Below are 22645 nucleotides of genomic sequence, written 5' to 3' on the forward strand. Positions count from 1 at the left end.
AACAGAGCCGTCAAGGCTCTCGGGGACCCTCCCCCTCCCCCTTCTCCAGCACTCTCATCTCTGTCTCACTGCCAGCTGACATGCAAGGGGCCTAGGAGCTTGGAGAGCCCTTCTTCAGCTCTGGCTTTTGCATTTGGAATGCCTCTTTCTCCCAGATCCAGTCATATTGATCTCTTATGAATAAAAGAGAGAATGTTCCCATTGTGCCTCAGCAGTAACGAGCCCAACTAGTATCCATGAGGTTGCAGGTTCGATCCCTGGCCTCACTCAGTGGGTTAAGGATCTGGCGTTGCCGTGAGCTGTGGGGAAGGTCCAGACTTGGCTCAGGTCCCGAGTTGCTGTGGCTGTGGTGTAGGCTGGCAGCTGCAGCTCTGATTTGACGTGTAGCCTGGGAACTTCTATATGCCGTGCATGTGGCCCTAAAAAGTGAAAGAAAGAAGGAAGGAAGGAAGAAAGGAAGGAAAGAAGGGAGGGAGAGAAGGGAGGGAGGGAAGGAAGGGAGGGAGGGAGGAAGGAAGGAAGGAAGGAAGGAAGGAAGGAAGGAAGGAAGGAAGGAAGAGAAAGAAAGAACTAGACCCTTTTGACCACTTTCATACTCACTTCTAACATATTACTTGTTGCAGAGAAACATTCACCCATGAATGTCCAGACTACAAAACTGGCGGCCCTAACTCCTGCTACTTCAACAAGAAGCACACCTCCATATGGACAATATACATCATCACAGTGAACGCCACAAACCAGATGGGAAGCAGTTCCTCAGATCCACGTTACGTGGATGTGACTTACATAGGTAAGGGGAAGGGCCATGGGTGAGGAGTTTGTTATTCCGACATGAATCTACTGATCCTCAAACTCAGTTTGAGTCTTCTTGGCTTATGGATAGATCCCCAAAAAGAAAGATGAGGAAATTCACAACGTCCTTGGCAGCTGAGTGTTTTTGTTTGTTCGTTCATTTTTTTGTCTTTTTAGGGCCACACCCGAGACATGGAAGTTCCCAGGCTAAGGGTCTAATTGAGCTGTAGCTGCCACCAGCCTACACCACAGCCATAGCAAGTTGGGATCTGAGCCGCATCTGTGATCTACACCACAGCTCACGGCAACGCTGGATCCTTAACCCACTGAGCAAGGCCAGGGATTGAACCTGCATCCTCATGGATGCTAGTCAGGTTCGTTAACTGCTGAGCCATGACGGAAGTTCCCAGCTGAGTGTTTTAAACCAGTTTTTATTAGTGGAAGTAAGAGAGTAAGATCCTTCTGTTCTTGGGTCTTCTCTTGACCCTCCTTTCCATCCTCTTGCACCCAACAGGAGTTTTCTATTTATGCTTCCCTTATCAATTCTTGCCTCCAGCCCTCCCCCAACCCATGTCAAGCTGGGACTTTTTGTCTGGGATGTGTCTCCCTGGAAGACAGAGTTTCTTCGTGGAGTAGCAACTCTTAGAAGGAGTTGATCTGCTTCTCTACGCACAGGAATTGCTCCAACTGCTTGGCCCCAAATTCAGTTCTTAATATACATATGTTTCTTAGCAAATGGAGCTATCCTTTTAAAAATAAAGAATTTGGGGGGTTCCTGTTGTGGCTCCGCAGTAAGGAACCCAACTAGAATCCATGAGGTTTTGGATTCGATCCCTGGCCTTGCTCGGTGCGTTAAGATCCCGAGTTGCTCTGAGCTGTGGTGTAGGTCACAGACGCAGCTTGGACCTGGTGCTGCTGTGGCTGTGGCATAGGCCAGTGGCTGCAGCTCCAATTCAACCCCTAGCCTGGGAACTTCCATATGCCATGGGTGTGGCCCTAAAAAAAAAAAAAGGCAAAGCAAAATAAAAATAAAGAATTTGGGGAGTAAATAGTGCTACTTGAACAGAAGGCTGAAGGCCAAGATCACAACAACCATGTTTGAAGAAGTCATTAGCAAAGTAAAACATAGTCAACCTGAGGGCTGCTTCTTGCTTGGCGTGGTTAACTGGTTAACATTGAGCTGCAGGGCAATGAGGCATAACTGCAGAGGCCTGGATGGTTTAGCAGGGATGACAAAGGGGATCTTAGAACAAGAGATGGCTTGGCCAGGACTGGGTTTAGCCTTCCTGTTGGATAATAATCTAAGGAGTAGCTAATTTGGTTCAAGGTCACTCAAGTCTTCTTGACTTACCTAACACCAACCAACAAGGACAATCAGGCTAGGACTTTCAGGTATTTGCCTGTACATCTTCCCATTGGCTCAAAAACTAGAAAAGCTTGGAGTTCCCATTCGTGGCACAGTGGAAACCAATCCAACTAGGAACCATGAGGTTGCGGGTTCGATCCCTGGCCTCTTTCAGTGGGTTGAGGATCCATCGTTGCCATGAGCTGTGGTGTAGGTTGCAGACGCGGCTCGGATCTGGCATTGCTGTGGCTGGGGTGTAGGCTGGCAGCTGCAGCTCCGATTGGACTCCAGGCCTGGGAACCTCCATATGCCACAGGTGTGGGCCTAAAAAAGGACAAAAGACAAAAAAGAAAAAAAAAAACCTAGAAAAGCTTCCAACATCAACTGGTACACGTTTGAATACTGTCTCCTCTCAGCAAATCACAGCAATGAGCATGGAGGTGGAAATGAAATTTGATCTTAGTTTAAGAAAATCAAAAAGGGGAGTTCCCATTGTGGTGCAGAGGAAACGAATCCGACTAGGAACCAGGAGGTTGCAGGTTCAATCCCTGGCCTCACTCAGTGGGCAGTTGCTGTGGCTGTAGCGTAGGCCGGCAGCTGTAGCTCCAATTAGACCCCTAGCCTGGGAACTTCCATATGCCGCGGGTGCAGCCCTAAAAAGCAAAAAATAAATAAAAAATAACCCCACTGACGAGTAGGAATAAAATAATTTCCAGTCATATAAACCTACTTGAGATATGAAGTCTTTAAAATGCTAAATGCAAATAATTCCTTTTTCAAGGGCTTTTTCTTAAATTGCCTGGCCCTTAAATATTCTGCCCTAAATGTTAAAATATGTAACATTTGGGGTCAAAACAGTGAAAGCAAGAGAAATTCTAAAATGTGCAACTGCTATAATGAACTTTATCCATCAAAAAAAAAAAGGAAAAAAATGCTCAGCATCACTGATTTTTGGAGAAATGCACATCAAAGCTACTATGAGGTACCACTTCGCACCAGTCAGAATGGCCATCATTAATTATTCCACAAAAAACAAATGCCAGAGAGGGTTTGGAGAAAAGGGAACCCTCCTGCACTGTTGGTGGGAATGTAAGCTGGTACAACTACTATGGAAAACAGCATGCAGGTACTTTAGAAAACTATACGTCAAACTACCATATGACCCAGCAATCCCACTCTTGGGCACATATCTGGACAAAACATTCCTTGAAAAAGACATGCACCCACATGTTCATTTCAGCACTATTCACAATAGCCAAGACATGGAAACAACCTAAATGTCCATCACAGATGATTGGATTAGGAAGATGTGGTATGTATACACAATGGAATACTACTCAGCCATAAAAAATAGCAAAATAATGCCCATCTGCAGCAACAAGGATGGAACTAGAGACTCTCATACTGAGTGAAGTAAGTCAGAAAGAGAAAGATAAATACCATATGATATCACTTATATCTGGAATCTAATATACTGCACAAATGAACCTTTCCACAGAAAAGAAACTCATGGACTTGGAGAACAGACTTGTGGTTTCCAAGGGGGAAGGGGAGAGAGTGGGATGGCCTGGGAGTCTGGGGTTAATAGATGCAGACTATTGCATTTGGAATGGATAGGCAATGAGATCCTGCTATATAGCATAGGAACTATATCTAATCACTTATGATGAATCTATACGTGTATGTGTAACCAGGTCACCACACTATACAGTAGAAAATTGATAGAACACTGTAAACCAGCTATAATGGAAAAAATAAAAATCATTATTAAAAAAGTTTTTAAAAAGGGATCTCTAAAGAAAAGTAGTACAATTAAAAAGTGAAATCAATGTGTAGATGAAATTCTTATAGGCTCTTGAAAACAAGTTCTCTGGTCAAAGAATGTGTTGGACCAGACTTTTCAAAATAATAAAAGATGTGTCCATAATGCTGAGGCATAGAAACTTTGCTTTCAAAGATCATTTTTTTTTTGTCTTTTTGCCTTTTCTAAGGCTGCTCCCGCAGCATATGGAGGTTCCCAGGCTAGGGGTCTAGTTGGAGCCGTAGCCACCGGCCTACGCCAGAGCCACAGCAACTCGGGATCCGATCCACATCTGCAACCTACACCACAGCTCACCGCAATGCTGGATCCTCAACCCACTGAGCCAGGCCAGAGATTGAACCCGAAACCTCATGGTTCCTAGTCAGATTCGTCAACCGCCGCACCACTATACCACGACGGGAACTCCTCAAGGATCCATCTTGAACATTTTACTTGCACTTTTATATAAACTGCAAGTCTTGTGTTTAACTTCAAGCATATCAAATCACTGATGTTTAATTCATAAGTCCATTTAAAAACCATTTTTCTTAGGTATGTACTTAGTAACATCTAAGCATTAGGGCTGGTGGCGTGTTTTCTAAAGTTCGCTGTTTAGGCAACTGTAGGTTATGGTGCCAAGTCCACCAGAGTTACACTCACTCTTCTCTCCCTTGGAATGGAGCCTGACCCGAGGAGGAAATGTTACTGGCCATCGCCACTGAGACTAAGCTAAGTCAAGCCAGCACCCTAGGTACCTCACTCTTAATAAGAGGAGGCGCTTACAGACCTGCACTTGAAGGGACCCGAAAGTGCCTCCCTAGTTTTCTGGAATTGTGGTAAAATACCCATGACATAAATGGACTGCTTTAACCATTTTAGAGTGTGCCGTTCAGTGGTATTCGTTCATCACAGGGTTATGCAACCATCAGCACGATCTGGTTTGCAAACACTTTCATCACTCCAAATGGAAACTTCATACCCATTCAGAAGTTTCTCTGGATTCCCCCCATGACCCCAGCCCCAGAGAAACCACTAACCTACTTTCTTTCTCTATAGTTGTGCCTATTCTGGACATTTAGTATATGTGTAATCATATATATGATATGTGGCCTTTCGTATCTGGCTTCTTTCACTTAGCATGATATTCTCAAGATTCATCCTTGGTGTAGCATGTATCCTTACTACCTTTTATGGCTGAATATTATTCCTTCATATGGATATCATTTATCTCTTCATCCATGGATGGACATCTGGGCTGTTTTCACCTATTGACTACAGTATATAGTGCTGCTATGAACATTCATGTATGAGTTTTTAAAAATAATTTTATTAAGCTGCAGTTGATTTACAATGTTGTACCAATTTCTGCTGCACAGCAAAGTGATCCAGTCATACATATACATACATTCTTTCTCTCAACCTATATGAGTTTTAGTTTGAACGCTTGCTCTCTGTTCTTTTGGGTATGTATCTGGAAGTGAAATTGATGTGTGACATGTTAATTTTATATTTAATCTTTTGAGCAACTGTCAGACTCCTTCCACAGTGGCTGCACCATTTTACCTTCCCACCAGCAATGTATGAGGGTTCCAACACCTCCAACATTCTTTTTTTTTTTTTAATGAATAAGGTTTTATTTCTGTCTGTACGGCCCTTAGTCCAGTCAAACTGACACAAAAATTAAGCATAACATCAAGTGGAAAATGTATTGCCTCCAACATTCTTGCCAACACTTGTTATTTTTCATTTTGTAAACTCTAGTCATCCCAGTGGATGTGAAATAGTATCTCATCATGGTTTTGATTTGCATTTCCTGAATAACTAGTGATATGGAGCGTCTTTTATGCACTTGTTGGCCATTTGTGCCGCCTTAACTTTTGCACCCTAGGCGACTCACTTGCTTCGGCCTAATCCCAACTCTGCTGACCAGCGCCTGACTTCCAACACCAGCTGTCTCTTAACCATGGTGGAGCATGGTGGAGTAGAAAGAGCTGTCTCTAAGTCATATAGTTCTGAGATCAGACACCATTTTTGACTACATATGGAGTTTCTTTCTACAGTTGAACCAGACCCTCCTGTGAACCTGACTTTGGAATTAAAAAAGCCTGAAGACCAAAAGCCATATCTGTGGATCAAATGGCTTCCACCCACCCTGGTTGACGTAAGATCTGGTTGGCTCACACTCCAGTATGAAATTCGATTACAACCTGAGAAAACAGCTGAGTGGGAGGTGAGTCAACGGGAAGCTTTTGGAAGGAACCACGTCTTTAGGCAAAGACGAAGCCCTGCAAATGAGAACAGGTCTTCCCTCCTATTTATTGGGCCACCATGTTGCCTTCCTGATGCTGATGTGACCCACCCACATGCGGGGGGGCCTTTTCCCATCCTCTGCGTTGGATAGGGGCCATCTTCACAGCCCTCCCAGGACTAATTCCTTGCACTGAACACCCTCTTCTGCCAGGTTTCCAACCCATCTCCTTCAGGCTATCTTAGGTCTAAACATCTATGGAGGAATTAAATGGCACTAAGTGGCAGGAAAAAAATCTCCATGTAACCAGTCTATGGCCAATGACATTTTTATTCCCTTTAAAATACTTCATTGTAAAGAAACAATATGGTAAATTGTAGGCATTATGATATTCTGCTCTTAAGTACTTTAGTATATGTCTCTTTTAAGGGGGAATATTACTAAACATAGCCAAAATGATAGGATCATACCTAGAAAATTAGTTACAATGCCTTAATATCATTTTTAATTCCTTAATATCATTTAATGAGCAGTCTATATTTTAATCGCCCCTATTGCTTCCCAAAAATTTTTTTTTGTCATTTTAGGGCCATATCTGCAGCATATGGAAGTTCTCAGGCTAGGGGTCCAATCAGAGCTGCACCTGCCAGCCTACGCCACAACCACAGCAACAGCAATGCCAGATCTGAGCCACATCTGCCACTTATGTCGCAGCTCACGACAATACCGGATCCTTAACTGATCAAGTCCAAGGATCGAATCTACATCTTCATGGATCCTAGTGGGGTTTGTTACCATTGAGCTATGATGGGAACTCCCAGAAAAGTATCTTTAACATCTGGTTTGTGCAAACAAGACTCCACTCCAGGATCCCGCTTTGTGACTGGCTGATATATCTCTTCAGTCTCAACATGCTCAGGAGACTGGGCCACTTGACCCATAGACTGTCCCACCTTCTACATGTGTCTGATTGGCTCTTTGTGAGGTTATTTGGCTAATTTCGCTGTCCCCATATTTCCTGTAACCAGACGTTAGATCTCAAGACTTGATTGCATACAAGCTGAACAATTTTTTTTTTTGCCTTTTTGCTTTTTTCTGGGGTTGCTCCTGCAGCATATGGAGGTTCCCAGGCTAGGGGTCTAGTAGGAGCTATACCCGCCGGCCTACACCAGAGCCACAGCAACTCGGGATCTGAGCCACATCTTCAACCTACAGCTACAGCTCACAGCAACGCTAGATCCTTAACCCACTGAGCAAGGCCAGGGATCGAACACACAACCTCATGGTTCCTAGTCAGATTTGTTAACCACCGAGCCACGAAGGGAACTCCAAATTGAACAATTCTTGGCAAGAAAACTTCAGAGGTGATATGACATGCTTCTTATTTCACCACATCAGGAAGCAAACTACCTGGTCAACCTGCCATAAATGATGCTAAAACTGACCCCAGGATCAGGGAGATCATTATAAAGTCATGTTAAATTTATGCACAGTCGTTTCACTGTTCATAGATGCCCAGTTCTCTTCCACCTGGTGGCTCTACACCAATAAATAATCCTTGAGCCAGGAGTTCCCATCATGACGCAGTGGTTAACGAATCCGATTAGGAACCATGAGGTTACAGGTTCGATCTCTGGCCTCCCTCAGTGGGTTAAGGATCCGGCATTGCCGTGAGCTGTGGTGTAGGTCACAGACGCAGCTTGGATCCTGCGTTGCTGTGGCTCTGGTGTAGGCTGGTGGCTACAGCTCTGATTAGACCCGTAGCCTGGGAACCTCCATATGCCTCGGGTGCAGCCCTAGAAAAGACAAAATAATAATAATAATAATAATAATAATAATAATAATAATAATAATCCTTGAAGCACTTATTACGGATTACAAAATAATGTTGAATTTAGAAGGTAGGGTGTAGGGAGCAGAATATTTGTCTTTCTGAGAGAGAGGTCCCAATGGAGAGATAGAAAAACCTTGTGATTTTTGTGAGAGTGGTGTTTACCAGGGGGAAGGGATGGGCTGAGAGGGCACGATGGTGTGAACAGGGTATTTTCCAAGTGTAATCATCTGGCCTCACTCCTCCCATAGTCTAATGTCTCTTCATAACCCAAGTCGTAGTTACTTCTGTTTTCCTTGTCTCTCCTAAGACTCATTTCGCTGGGCAGCAGACTCAGTTTAAGATTCTCAGCTTGTATCCAGGACAGAAATACCTTGTCCAGGTTCGCTGCAAGCCGGACCATGGATTCTGGAGTGAGTGGAGCCCAGAGAGCTCCATCCAGATACCTAATGGTGAGTATCTTGCTGATATTCTTAAACATTTTTTTCAATGACATGAGTTTAGTAAATGTGCCTCAGCCAGAAGAATGAGTAGAGGTGGGCTTATCACTTCTCCACCCAACACCTAGACATTTGGAAGGGTGGCGTTGCTCCCTGGGTCCCTGGCAGTGAGGACTTGTTTCCAGGATGTCCACAGACATGAGCTTGGAGTGGCAGAGGTCTTGATGCACCATCACTCTGCCCTTCCCGTCTGCCCCATCACTATCATTTGGTCAAGTTTGTCACCTAATTCTCCCAGAATCTGTAAGGTACTGTCCCAATCTGAAAGGCATGAACTGATTTTCAGTCTCTGATGACAATTATATGTTGGTCTCTTAGTCAAGGCCTAGTATATAAAAGACAGCCAGTTCTGGGAGTTCCCTTGTGGCTCAGCAGTAATGAACACAACTAGTATCCATGAGGATGCAGGTTTGATCGCTGGCCCCGCTCAGTGGGTTAAGGATCTGCTATTGCCGTGAGCTGCAGTGTAGGTCACAGATGCACTTTGGATCTGATGTTGCTGTGGCTGTGGTGTTCCCTAGCCTGGGAATTTCCATATGCCATGGGTAAGGCCCTAAAAAAAGACAACAACAACAAAAAAGGTCTTGCCTAGAACTGCGTGGTGAAGCCTAGCTCTTGTGAAAACTTGCCTGGCCAAAGTGTCAGGCCTTATACTGCACACGGGAAAGAACACTAAACTACCGGCCATAAGACTCTGTGTCTAGTCCAGCTCTGGTTCCTAATAAATAAAAGCACAGGGGCTGGAGACAGAAGGCCTGGATTCAAATCTCATAGTGCAACCTTTTAACTCCACGCCTCTGGATAAACCACACTTTGAATCTTAATTCCTCATCTTTACATTTACAGGCAATGTACATAAAGAGCTTAACATCATATGACTTTTACTAAGAACTTAATAAATGTTAGCTTTTATTATTATTGCAACTGACCATGTACCCTTGGATTTCCTCTATAGGTATCAAATAAAACAATGTTTTAAAGGATTTTGAAATGTTTAGAGTTCCATAAATATATGCAACATATTCACATTCAATGATACTGGAAAAAATTAAGCCCATTGTTAATACTACTCTGGATTGTTGTTCAAATCAGAAGAGGTGTTGGGAGGGGGGCTTATGTTCAAAAGTTTATTTATTAGTTCTGTTTGTTTACTTGTTAGCGATGCTGTAATAATGATCAAAGCTTTCTGTCTGTTTGCTTTTTAGACTTCTCAATGAAAGATACAACCATGTGGATCTTCGTGGCTATTCTTTCTGCTGTCGTCTGTTTGATTATGATCTGGGCAGTGGCTTTGAAGGGCTATAGGTACTTCACTGTCTATCAACCCCCCTCCCATTCATGGCTGTCAGGGATAATGGCCAAAAAAAAGACAAGACAAAAATGATGGAAACCTACAGATAATTCAAGCACCTCATTTTAGCCATTAGCTGCATTAGCCATTAAAAAAAAAAAAAAAAAAAAAACCTTTTCTCAGTGCTGGAAAAAAACAGAATAGACTCATTTGAAACTGATCTTCTCTCTACCAAAGGGAGTAGCGCAGTTGTGAAATAGTAAAAGTCTGATAAGAACAGCAAATAATCCCACTAGTAATTTCAGAATCCGCCTCCTCAATTAGCCAGAATTCACTGTGATGCTGGCCTCTATAATTATTATTTGTCTTCACCAGTGATTAGTTTCACATCATGAAAATTGCATGTCATTTAGTTTCACGTAGTCTCAGAACCCTAATTCCTACCTGCCATATCCCTGTAGCAGCTATTCCAAGATCACAAGGTGGGAACATGTGTTATTTATCTTTTCTCTTACATTATTTTATAGCATGGTGGCCTGCATCCTTCCACCAGTTCCAGGGCCAAAAATAAAAGGATTTGACACCCATCTGTTGGAGGTAAGTGCCAGCAGTGGAGAATGTACTGTGACTGGCTGCTCTGTTAGCTTTCTCGTTATATACGTGCACACAGTACCCATCAGTTTAGCCTGGCCGGCTCAGCCATCCCATCCGCGAGGACCAGCTGTCCCTCCTGTTCAGCATGTGTGTTTACAGAAAGATGAGGGAGGCATCAGGGTATTTACTATCAGATACTGAGTGTCAGAGGACAATGAAAGAAAACCAAAAAAACATATAGGAAAATTTGCTATGTTTAGCAGGTCTGTTTATAAGCACAGTCATAAACATTTCGTACAAATAATCAATTGAGAAAGAGGGTGATTTTTTTTTGTTTTTTTAATTGGTCACATATGGAAGTTCCCAGGCTCGGGGTCTGAATTGGTGCTGCAGCTGCTGACCTATGCCACAGCTCACAGCAACAGCAGATCCTTAAGTCACTGAGCGAGGCCAGGGAATGAACCCACATCCTCATGGATACTAGTCGAAATTCTTAACCCACTGAGCCACAATGGGAACTCTGAGGGTGAATATTCTGATGCATACAAAAGAGGGCTCTCCCACCAGCCCCTCCATCATCCTTTGGTATAAGATCCCACTTGAATGTTCTGTACAAAAGACACAGGAACAGAATATCCTGTTCCTGCTGCGATTTCTGCTCAGTTTGAGTGCCCAGTTGAGACTGATTCAGTACAGCGGAGCTGGCATTTGCCAGGGCCCATTTAGACACATTCAAGTGGGAATTAAATGTGTTTTGAATGAAAAGAAGGATTAGAACATTTTCAGTTTTGCTGCAGGTGGAAATATATAGTTTCAACTTGACCTTCAGCTTAACACTGATGTATAGAAAAGCAATTACCTGTGCATTATGTCACCTGACCCAGCCACCATGAGGTCAAAAACACAGTAATGTGAAATGTGAGTCCCAGGGGATTTGGCTTGACTGCATTCACTCAGATGGCAAATATGACCTGCTCCCCCATCTCTAGCACTTACCTTCGTAGACCCAGCATAAACATCTCAGCTAACTACATGATTTGTTTAGCTCACAATTTGACCTTGTAGCCACCGAGACATAATGATGGAATAACTGCTTTTTGAGTCTAAAAAAAGAAAAAGGAAAAGTTCTGGGATTTTTAAGGACATTACCTTTAATTCTCAAAAGAACTTTCCCAGATGGGTATGACTTTTCCCATTTTACAAATAGAGAAACTGAGGATCACAGAACAGCTTATCTAAAGTTACAGATCCTTTAATAAGTGATAGAGCAACAGTCCTGGACCTGAGTCAGAGGATGGGGGAGAAGAGTGAAAAGCAGGAAGAGGGGGCATGGGGGGGGGGCTGAAGATTAAATGGAGGAGGGAGCAGAACAGGAGATGGAGAGAATATGGGCCGTAGCGGGGGGGACTGTAGGGGGAGGAGGGGAAATGGAGTGGGAGGAGAGAAAGAGTAGGATGGGAAGAGAAGGGAGGAGGAGGAAGAGGAGAAGGAAAAGACAAGAACCAGCTTACCACCGCCAGACTCTAGAAAGTAGAGTGGGAGGTCAGGAGGCCAGCAACCAGATCTCAGAGTCAGTGAATCCCCAGGTGCCAAGTGCACGCATGAACACTGCCGGTTTAGATGTTTCCCAAGCTTGTCTTACTCAACAGCCATATTTCTGTTGGATGTACATATACTACTTGCCCACTCAACTCATGCTCATTATTGCTTAAAGAAAGACTAAGTGAAAAATCATGAACTGACTTAAAGAGAAATATTAGCTGAGTAGTAAGTAGTGGGATGTTAGGAAGCCGACAGCTGTCTTGCCTTGTGTCTTTAACAGAAAGGCAAGTCCGAAGAGCTTCTGAGCGCCCTGGGATGCCAAGACTTCCCCCCAACTTCCGACTGCGAGGACCTGCTGGTGGAGTTCCTGGAGGTGGATGACAGCGAGGACCAGCAGCTGATGCCAGCCCACTCCAAGGAACACCCGAGCCAAGGCCGGAAGCCCACACACCTGGATCCCGACAGCGATTCCGGCCGAGGCAGCTGTGACAGCCCTTCCCTTTTGTCCGAAAAGTGCGATGAACCGCGGGCCAATCCCCCCAAGTTTCACACTCCCGAGGGCATCGAGAAGCCAGGAGATCCTGAAACAAACCTTCCCCGTCCCCAGGACCCTCAGAGCACAAGTGTGGAAAGCAAGCTGCCCTATTTTCACGCGGATGAATCCAAGTCTTCGACTTGGCCTTTTCCGCAGCCCCCGATCCTGCACGATCCGGGATCTTCTTACCACAACCTTGCCGACGTGGGTCAGCTGGTCCTGGGCACCGCAGGGGCCACCGCCGCTTTGCTGGAAAAAATAGACCGACATGCTTTCAACCCTCCGAAAACCACCGAGACTGGCGGGGAAGGAAGGGCAACCGAGCAGAAGGAGTCGGAGAGCTTCCACTCCAAGACTGACCAAGGCACAGTGTGGCTGCTGCCCCAGGACAAGGGGCCCTTTGTCTCCCCTAAGCCCTTGGAGTACGTGGAGATACACAAGGTCAGCAAAGATGGAGCACTGGCGTTGCTCCCAAAACAGCAGGAGAACGGCGACGGGCCGGAGAAGGCCGGCGCCCCTGAAACCAGCAAGGAATACGCCCAGGTGTCCCGGGTGATGGATAACCACATCCTGGTGTTGGTGCAGGATCCGCGAGCTCGAAACCTGGCTCTGTTTGAAGAACCAACCAAGGAGACCCCGCCAACCCGGCCGCAGAATCCAGCTGAGAAAGACCTGGCCAGCTTCACCACGGCCCCGGGCCACTGCAGACACCCGCTGGGTGGGCTGGATTACCTCGATCCCGCAGGCTTTATGCACTCCTTTCAGTGAGAGCTTGGTTCATGGGATGATGGGTTACAAGGTGGGGTTTTTTTCAGGTCGCACTACGTGAAATGCACTCTACCAGAGAAAGCTCGAGAATGGGGTTAGAATGACACTACCCAAACTCACAGTTCACTCCTCTTCATGCTCCATTTTCAACCAGTTGCCTCTTTCTCCACAACAGCTGATTCCAGAACAAATCATTTTGTTGCCTGTGATTCCTAGATTTACTTTTTGCTATGAATGATAAAATTATGTGTTCAGTGAAATAAAAGCACATCGCTTAGTATTCTTGAGGGGCCGTGCCAATAGGTATAGCCTCTGGAAAAGGCTTTCATTGTTTGGTATGTGGCAGAAGGCTATGAAATAGAATTACTGCAAGAAGATGGTAGATATGAGGAAAATGCTGTGAAAACCAATTGCTTGGCCTTTGTACTCCCCTTTCATTTTATGAGGCTTAACCAAATACACGTAAAAAGTGCATTCTAGAACACCTGAGAAATTGTTTACATCCGTTCTATTACCTTAATGACACATGACCAAGTAAGAAGGACGCCTCTGATTTTTTCCTTAAACTAGTTTGAATTTGTTAAGCATGGATTTGTCCCCCTAAATTATATTTCACGCTGAAGCTTCTAGAGAACATTGTTTTCGAAAGTGAAATTTTCTTACACAAGACGCAAATGAGTTTCATGTGGTGAAGCCTTCTAAAATGTTTGCCTGCTTCATTTCAGCATGATAGATAATTTATTATATACCCTAGTCTTCTGTTAGTGGAAAAGAAATCCCATGAGACTAACATTAATTTAAAAGATAATCACAGCAGGATGCCAACGAAAGTACTGCCTTATTGTACATACAAATTCTACTTTAATATAAACCCGTAAGTTTAACAATGTATTTTTGAAGACTATTTTTCTATCACTGAGGTAAAATAAAAGACTATTTTCTATTTCTCAGTACAGCTGTTTACGTATTCAGTGGGTACAGTATTTTTCTCCTATGAGGTTATATTGAGTATTTACAGTACATGGTAGTATATGTGGTCCCCGTTTGTGAAATAAAATGCCATACCAACCCAAGGCCCACTAAGGAATATGGAGTAAATGATAATATTAAGTTTCCAACACAGTGTAGTATAGTTTATCTGCTTCTTTTTATCTCCAGAATACTTTAAACAACAATCACCGAGCTGGAGTTTTAGGGCTCTCCGCAGACCAGAAATTACTTCTCCTGCATTTTTAGGGCTTTTCTGGGGGCTTCTGCTCTTCTCTGGATGAATATCCATAAAACTATGATAAAAAAAGCAAAGCAGTGGCATCTAACATACTGTTTTAGAGAGAGGAATTTGTTTTGTTTTTCTGAGCAATCTTGGGCAGCAAAAAACATTTGTGGCAAAGCCAGGAGTTCGTATCTCTCTGGAGTAGATCCATTTGCAAAATTTTGGCAGAGGCAGAGACAGCACTCATGTCAGAAGTGTACAAATAGAAGTTCCAAGAAACCAGGCATCTGTGGAAGAGTGAGAACAGCTACAAAGAGCAGGGTACGGTAGTTAGAGTCCCCAAGTCCGTTCCAAGGGCAGGCTCTCCAAAAGCAGTCAAAAGCCTGAATCTCCTTTTTAAAGGGCCCATCCATGACTCATCCAATTGCCTGCCTCTACTTTCCATTTCCCCTAACAGCACATTCATTTCCATGTCCACTTACCAGCTAGGACACAGAGAATTTGAGCTCCCTTTGTGAGTTAACTGTTCCACTCCGGTGAGTCCATGTTGATAGGAACTAGACTCAGAGGTGGGTTGCTGTTTGAAAGTGAACACATTGCCAGAGCTTCCAGAATTGCACAAGTAATAAATCTGAGACTCTATCCTCCCCATATACAAACAACATGTTAAGAGTGAGGGGACTATTTGGGAAAGTTGCCCAAGGTTATTCAGTCCCCTAGATTCTTGCTACTCACAACATGGTCTGAGGACCAGCTGCATTAGCATCCCCTGGGCACTGCTTGGAAATGCCGAATCTCAATACTTGCATCCCTCATCCCACCCCAAACCTATAGAATCAGAATCTGCCTTTTGCTGAGCTCCCCAGATGATTCATGTGCACAGTGAAGTTTGAGAAGCATTGCCCTAGGTAATCACTTCCCCTAATGGTTATCTTAGTGCATAGAGTCATCCTCTCCTGGAAAGTACAGGTTGAGTCTATTTGACTTGCACTGAACAATCCTGGAAGAAGGCAGCATTTTTAAAATCTATTAGTGGTTTAGTGGTAGACAATAACCTGAAAAAGTCTGCACAACTTCTAAGGGGGCCAGGGAATATATTCCAGCTTGAGAGGCATTGGCCAAAGACCCTGCCCTTCAAGCCAATACAGACCAAACCTTTCCCAGAATAGTCCAATCTCCTCCACGATGTATATCAATCTCTCTGATCATATGAAAATTCAAAAATAATATGCTCTTACCATATCATTTGGCATATATGGAAAAAAAATGTTATGGCTAACGGCTCAACGTGAACTAAACCTTTCAAAACATCAATTAGTAAGTAAACTACTACCATTCATTAAGTTAAACCAAGATTACAATTCTCTGGGCAGTTAGCACTCTTTAGTGAAGTATGTTTTTTCCATGGTCCAGCCTTTTTTCTATCAAGGAATCCCCTAGCTGAATGGAAGGATGGAGATCGGGGGTCCAGAGATTCAGCTTCTAGTCCTATGTTGCCTTAGATCAAGTCCCTTTTCTGGGCCTCAGTTTCCTCTGAAGGAAATGTCAGGCCAAATAATCTCTAATGTCATTTTAAACTCTGGCTCTTTGATTCCATGATTCACTGCCTAGCATCCAGCAAAGATAATTAACCAATGCCTTGGATGATAATTAAGCTAAAAAGAATCGCCCTTTATCATAGAAATACAAATCCTCTTCAGTGATATGCTCACTTAATTTCACTTTCAAATTATCAGTTCCACTTGTTCTTACCATATTTTCACATGCATTTTTTATAAATTGTGTAGGTACAGATCATAGTTAAAGGTTATGTGCAAGTATGTGTGTAGAAAGAGGAAGCATGAGATTTTTTTAAAGATATCAAATGAAGCTCTAATTTTTAGAAAAATGACCTTTTACTGAACCAAGCCATGCTTATTCCTTGCTGAATCCAACAACCCCCAAACTCTTTTCTTGTATCTGGCTGCTGATTCTGATTTGTTTTTTGTTTGTTTGTTTGTTTGTTCTCTCATGGATTATGAACCACTGTTGTACAGTTGGTTTTAAAAGCCTTACGCTCTGATTTATAAAAATTCCTATTTTTATAAATAAGCACTTAATTTTCAAGTTACAAAGCACATGGAAACAGGATAGCCAATGGGTGATTTATGGAAGCTCATGAATTAGACTGCAAAATCTGCTCTGGTCAGTTTTAGCAAATGGGTATAAGGCATCTCCAATGAGCACAAGGTATAATCAACCATATCACTGACATGGAACAGACTCTACATTCTCCTAAGTGCCTAAGACCTATCCGGGTAGGCAGTTATGTACTAAAATAACTTGCTTTCACTGGTTTGGTCCAAAGTTGGTCAATCTCTTATCATCTGTGCAATAGGAGTTTGATTGTCCTGTTGTGACCCAACTGAATGGGAGGATCCACAGGGCAAACCAGAAGCACCTGAGCTCCAGGATACAGCTGGATTAGGGAGGACCCTTCCCCAGTCTGGGTCTTCTCCTGGTTACCCACCACTGCCCACCACTTGTAGAAAGACTTGCCCTGCCTCTAGTGATTTCCTTGTCTCCTTAGAATAGACATGAAAGAAACAGATTTGTACACATTTTGCAAAGTGCCTTTTTTGTTTTGTTTTGTTTTCTTTTTGCAAGAAGAGAGTATCAATTTGAAAATGAATTTTACAGTGTACGTAAATGAATGAAGAAACCAGAAAGGGGATGCTGAAATGGTCTCTGGGCCAATTAGAAACTATTGAGTGGATTTTAATGTATTGTTTCATTGAATTATCACAGAGCTGATGTGACTTACATTGTCTGATAAGAAGTTGACTCTGGCTAGGCTTTTGAAATAAGCCTGTCACCCTTTTACTTGAGATTCTTGATTTAAAGACATGTTAATGCACTTAAGAATGGCTTTGAATTGCCTGCCAGGGCCTGAAAAGGACAATGCATGCACCATGGAACTTTGCACACACATGCAGAAAGGTGAAAATGACTCTTGGTTACCATCTGCAGGGTTGCTAATGTAGATTTGTCATTGATGAAAGCCTCCCGTGTACTTCAGTGAATGAATTTCTTTCTGCCTTTTCAGCTCAAGCACAACTGTGTCCTGTTGCTAAGGTAGTGGGCTGAGCACTCAATTTCCAGGTCCAGGTCACCCTGCTGCACTGAGCAGGCTGTGCGACCTTAGGCGAGTCCTTTCAACTCTAGCCACTAGTCCCCTCTCCTATTAAATAAGTGAGTTGGCCTAAAATATTTCTGACTCCTCCTGGTTCTCACGGTCTTTGATGCTCAGGATCTAAGTAAAATCTAGGATTTCTGTAAAAGGCCCAGGGACCGTGCAGGGAAATATTGCTGATGTGCCTTTTACGTAAAGCAGTGGACATTGTGGCTATAACAATGCTTAACAGCAAAACGGGGACCAGTTCTTCCAGGTCAGATTGATTTCATTTCACATCCTTGCCTCTCTTCTTCTTAGTTGTCCATCTTGTAGCCTTTTTATTCTGTCACTCCAGGGCTTCTATTATTTCTGAGAGTTCATTATGTGCAGTAGCAATCATAGGATCTGCAAGAAACTATCCCCAAACCATGGCTTTGGTCCTATAAAGGACTACATCTAATGTCAATCAGCCATGCAGATATCAAGGCCCCGGTTGAGGGTCACAGGTTACCTTGTTTAGAGATTTGCACGCACGCATGCTTAGAGGTCCTAGCTCAATTCATTCATTCAAAGGTCATCAATAAATCCAAGCTACACTGAAGACTCAGTCATGGAAGTCTTAAGCAGAAACTTAAGAATACAAAATGATTGCTTGAGAGCTTATGATCTAACCAGGAGTTCTATTTATAATTAGGGCCTGGACTTGCTTCATGATCGGTATCTATATCATCTGCCAATCAAATAGCAGTTCTCTCTCTAGATTTGTGTCTTTGGGGAAGGTGATTTTTTTTTTCATCTGAGACTATCAGGTATTATCTATTTCAAAAAAAGGAAAAAGATAGAAAAATAAGATGTTCCCAAATGTTTGGGCATCTCAGGATTCCGTGAAATGCTGAGAGTAGCCTGCCAAACCCAAATTTTATTGGACATAGCAACTCTACAATCTATTCAGTGGGCTGAATTTATGGCTAAGAAATGCCCACCACTGCTTTGTCCACATTGATTCCTTTGATTGATGTTCTGATTTCATGTCAGGAAACATGGAGATGATAAAGGGAAAAACACATACTGTTCATGCGGTTGTGGTCAAAGAACAGAAACCCTTAGATAATCACAGTCTATTAGTTAACTTTTTACCTGCTGTGTATTAAAAAGAAAAGACAATTAACTCTAAAAACTTCAACTACTGAAGTAGTCATATCAAAAACAACCTTTAATAATTACAATCAAATGACACTTGACCTGAATACCTTTCAAAATACAGTCTGATGTTCCATTAGATCAATCCATTCTAAAAGTTTATTTCCCCAATCTTTAAAAATAATAAGTGAGTCATAAGATTAATAAAAGACTTAAAGGCTAAAAAAAATTCAGTCTGAGTTTTTCCATGCAAATTTCACAAATCCTGAAGGGAAAATATCTTGTTATGCTAGCTGAAATTGAAAAACTATGTAACAAAGATTCCCCTAAACAAAAATTTGTTTTATAAAATTTCCGATAAAATAATTTTGAAGTTTTACAAGTAACTACCTCCCCTTCTTGTCCTTATGTCCCTCCTTCAAAGCTGCTTGCCATTTAGAAATGGAAGATGTCACATCTCATACTTTGACTCTTCTCAGTTGATGTACCCACCATGTGACATTCTGAATTTCAAATAACTATTGTATGATTTTTTACGACATTGCTTTATGTGGTTCAAAAACTGTATGACACATCAAGATTTATAATCCTCCTATTGTGAAACTCACCATGTAATACCAATGACAATAATTATTTAATGACCTAGAATCTGTCCATATGCGATTCAATATGATTGTGTCTATGTCTGGAAAACAAAACAAACAAAAAATGTAATCATATCTTTCTGTCAAAACCGTGAATGTACTCATTTTTTTTCTTAATCTTTGTCTAGAAGTAGTATAATTTGTCATTGTACAGTTGATTGGGTTAAGTGTTTAAAGTACAACCCAACGATTTTTTAAAAGTCAATCCCTCAGCTTTGCTTCATGTGACCTCTGATACTTCTTGGGTGTTATTTGCATCGTAAGACTTGTTTTTCTGCTTGATCAGTCAATTCAAACAATTTACATATCTCATACGGAAACCAAAGCAACCTAGAACCAGCATGTTAGGTGATCTGCATCTTCTGAAAAGCCATATTGAATTGAAGGCTGTGGAATAGCAAAAAGATCCCATAATTTCAAAGCTACCACTACCTCTGCTTTTTCTCTTTCCCTAGAAAATGCCAAGCAAATTTCTTCAAATTTATGGGGGAAATTTGAAGTGATTGTTACAATAATTTGCTGGGGTTTTGTTTTGTTTTTACATGAGAAGACACCTTCTAATCAACTAGTCTGTGAGTTTATGCTAGGTTTTCTCAATAACTATTTTTACATTTTATGCCAACTGGCTGACGAAGAAGGGCCAGAAAGAATATATAGGAAGTCACCAGATGAAAAACCAAGAAAACCCTAGATGCAGATTTTTTTCTTAACTGTAAGTCACCTCAAGGTGGTTACCCAAAGCCATGATATTGCTATTTCTCATGGTTTGATTGGTCTAAAACACCTAGAAATACATTTTTTTTCTTTATTTGATTTTAGCCACATGGCATGGGAAAAGTTAGCCACATATCAGAAATAACCTTGTTTTGATTTTAAAAACTCATTTCTACATGAACTATTGTAATGCCTATTTTTTGAGCCTTAAAAGATTATATAAGACTACAGTCATCTGATTTATCTTGCATCTTTAATTCTCTACACCTTGGTCATTGCCCATTGTGCTTTCTGTTTCCCATGGATTTATTCATTTGTCCCCTTCCATTCTGTTTCCAGTTAAATCCTTGTCAACGTATGGGAGCTAATGCTAACTGCTACTGCAAAAACCTCTTCATTTTTACCACACAGCAGAAACAATGCTTGCCAACAAAATCATCCCAGTATAATATGATCAATCTATTTCTATTTGTGTTATAGAACATACCCAGCTCAGTGCCTGGCTCAATAAACATTTATTCCCCTTGCCTCCCTTTCTTCTATTTATTTTGTATTTGATATGCAAATAAACAGAATAACACATGCATGGCCAAAACAATTTTCTTGATGGATTTTTGCTGCTAAAGAATCTATTATCCAGAAATTGTTTATATAAATTGGACCAAAACAATTTTCCTCCTTTCTCTTCCCCCTTCCCTATGATTGCAAAACATAATTTCCCCCCTTTTCCCCATCCCTCACACAAGAAGCTGCTAAAAATAGAGATGGAACCAGGAACATGGGCTTCAGAATATAGAAGCCCATTTAAATATTCTGAAATAGAGGAAAAACCAAACCATTTAAAAAATGGAATGCTTTTGAACAGTGTGATTCATCCATATTACTAAAAACATCTTTTCTGACAAAATGCATTGGACTAAGTGTAAAATGATACCCTTTTACTTTTAATGTACAAGATCTAGAAATCTTTACATACTGTGCCCAGTTGTCTTACAGCATCATGGAATGATGTGGGGTTTGCTTTATCGATGCTTCTCTGCCTCCTAAATTCTCTAATGCCATGTCTTACCCCATATGAGAAATTTCTTACATGAGTTTCAATCCCTAAAACTTGGCTTCTTTCAAAGAAACACTGACTCCCCCATGCTTACAGGGGTGCCATCTGCCTTTAATTACAGGACACCCTTTTACTTTTAAGCTTGAATTGGAGTGTCAGCCACTAGACACAGCATTCATACAAGTAATGATGAGCTGTCAAGTCATAGCTAATTTTGCAAAATCATTGCATGTGCTTTCCTAAAAAAAAAAAAAATAGAAATTGTATATTGCCACATCTTGCCGGACCCATATCTGAAACCTTAACCCACCAAATTTTCTACAACTTACCTACCAAGTTGTACACATTCCAAATCACCCCTATTTTGAGGAGCTGGGAGATGTAATATCTGCTTAGCAGAAATCTTGGAATCTTGGGGCTGGGGAGTAGGGCTGGAATAGAGGAAATGGGGTTATTGAAAAGCCCCCAATAGAACCAGCCAGGGAAGCGGATCCTTGAAGATTTACTTCTGAGAATCCTTCCCAAGAATGCAAGTGAGAATAAACCCATTCTTGATATTGTAAAACATATTCTGTTTTGGAGATCTCAAAGCCTAAATTCTTTTGTTTACAACCTCACCAACTCATCTCGCCCCTCAGCTTCTGCTGCCCATACAAGTGCTAAGCATTTTTCTCTTATTATGATCAAGTTGGTGTTAAAACTTACAAATGGAGTTGAAGCACAGATATTTTTATGAATGTGATAAAATATTTTTTTAAGTAAAAGCTAGAGGCTATCAGTCAAATCAAACACCACATGGATGTCAGTTGGTTTAAGAAAAGGGAGCTCAGGACTTTTTATTACTGTATTTATAAATGTGTTTGAAAGAATTTGTAAACATCACAGGTACATTTTTAAAGTGACACACATTCGCTCCATAAACAATTAATAATTATAAAATGAGCTTAAATGGCATTTGCCAGTAATTTTGCTTCACATGATCAGTATTGATATTGTTATGAACTATGTAACTTCATGATGCATTTTCAATCCTTTTGAGAACAACTGCTTTTGCAATGCTTAAATTGAATTAATAAACTACTTCCAAAGCAATGATTTTCGAGGGTCTTTTTACATATGCGAAACACGAATTTTATGAATAATGTAAGTTTGGGAAGTTTTTTCTTTGTTTCAACAAACTTTGTTCAGATATATTTTTTAAAAGAAGGAAAAAAACAACAGTCTAATAAGCTTCTCTGGAAATAAAAAGCACAGATACATGCTAAAATATTTGGGTTAGAACAGTCACCAGGGCATTTTTTTTTCCCAGGCACACATTTTTGTGCTCCTCTTTCAACATATTCTCTATTTTATTTTCCTACTAATTGTAAATCAAAACTGACCTCTTGCTTCCAACACAGCTAAATTCTACATCCTCTCTTGCCACTGCCCTCGAGTTCCCCCAGCCTTTAGCCATTTGCCAGACCTCAGCCT

At 41.8% G+C, this 22645-nt stretch overlaps 1 protein-coding gene across 3 annotated transcripts in view; it reads left to right on the forward strand.

Annotated features, from left to right (window-relative positions):
• Positions 1-20995, forward strand: part of PRLR (prolactin receptor) — a 191767-nt gene extending 170772 nt beyond the window's left edge. For all 3 annotated transcript variants that reach the window (XM_047767249.1, XM_047767266.1, XM_047767258.1), the window contains 6 exons: positions 624-793; positions 6002-6171; positions 8331-8472; positions 9726-9825; positions 10339-10408; positions 12228-20995. In XM_047767249.1, the coding sequence (XP_047623205.1) occupies positions 624-793; positions 6002-6171; positions 8331-8472; positions 9726-9825; positions 10339-10408; positions 12228-13250 (1675 nt within the window). In that variant the 3' untranslated portion in view covers positions 13251-20995. The remainder of the gene's footprint in view (positions 1-623; positions 794-6001; positions 6172-8330; positions 8473-9725; positions 9826-10338; positions 10409-12227) is intronic.
• Positions 20996-22645: the final 1650 nt, after the last annotated feature.

Source organism: Phacochoerus africanus, chromosome 1 (genome assembly GCF_016906955.1).
Source record: "Phacochoerus africanus isolate WHEZ1 chromosome 1, ROS_Pafr_v1, whole genome shotgun sequence".
Taxonomy (NCBI): domain Eukaryota; kingdom Metazoa; phylum Chordata; class Mammalia; order Artiodactyla; family Suidae; genus Phacochoerus; species Phacochoerus africanus.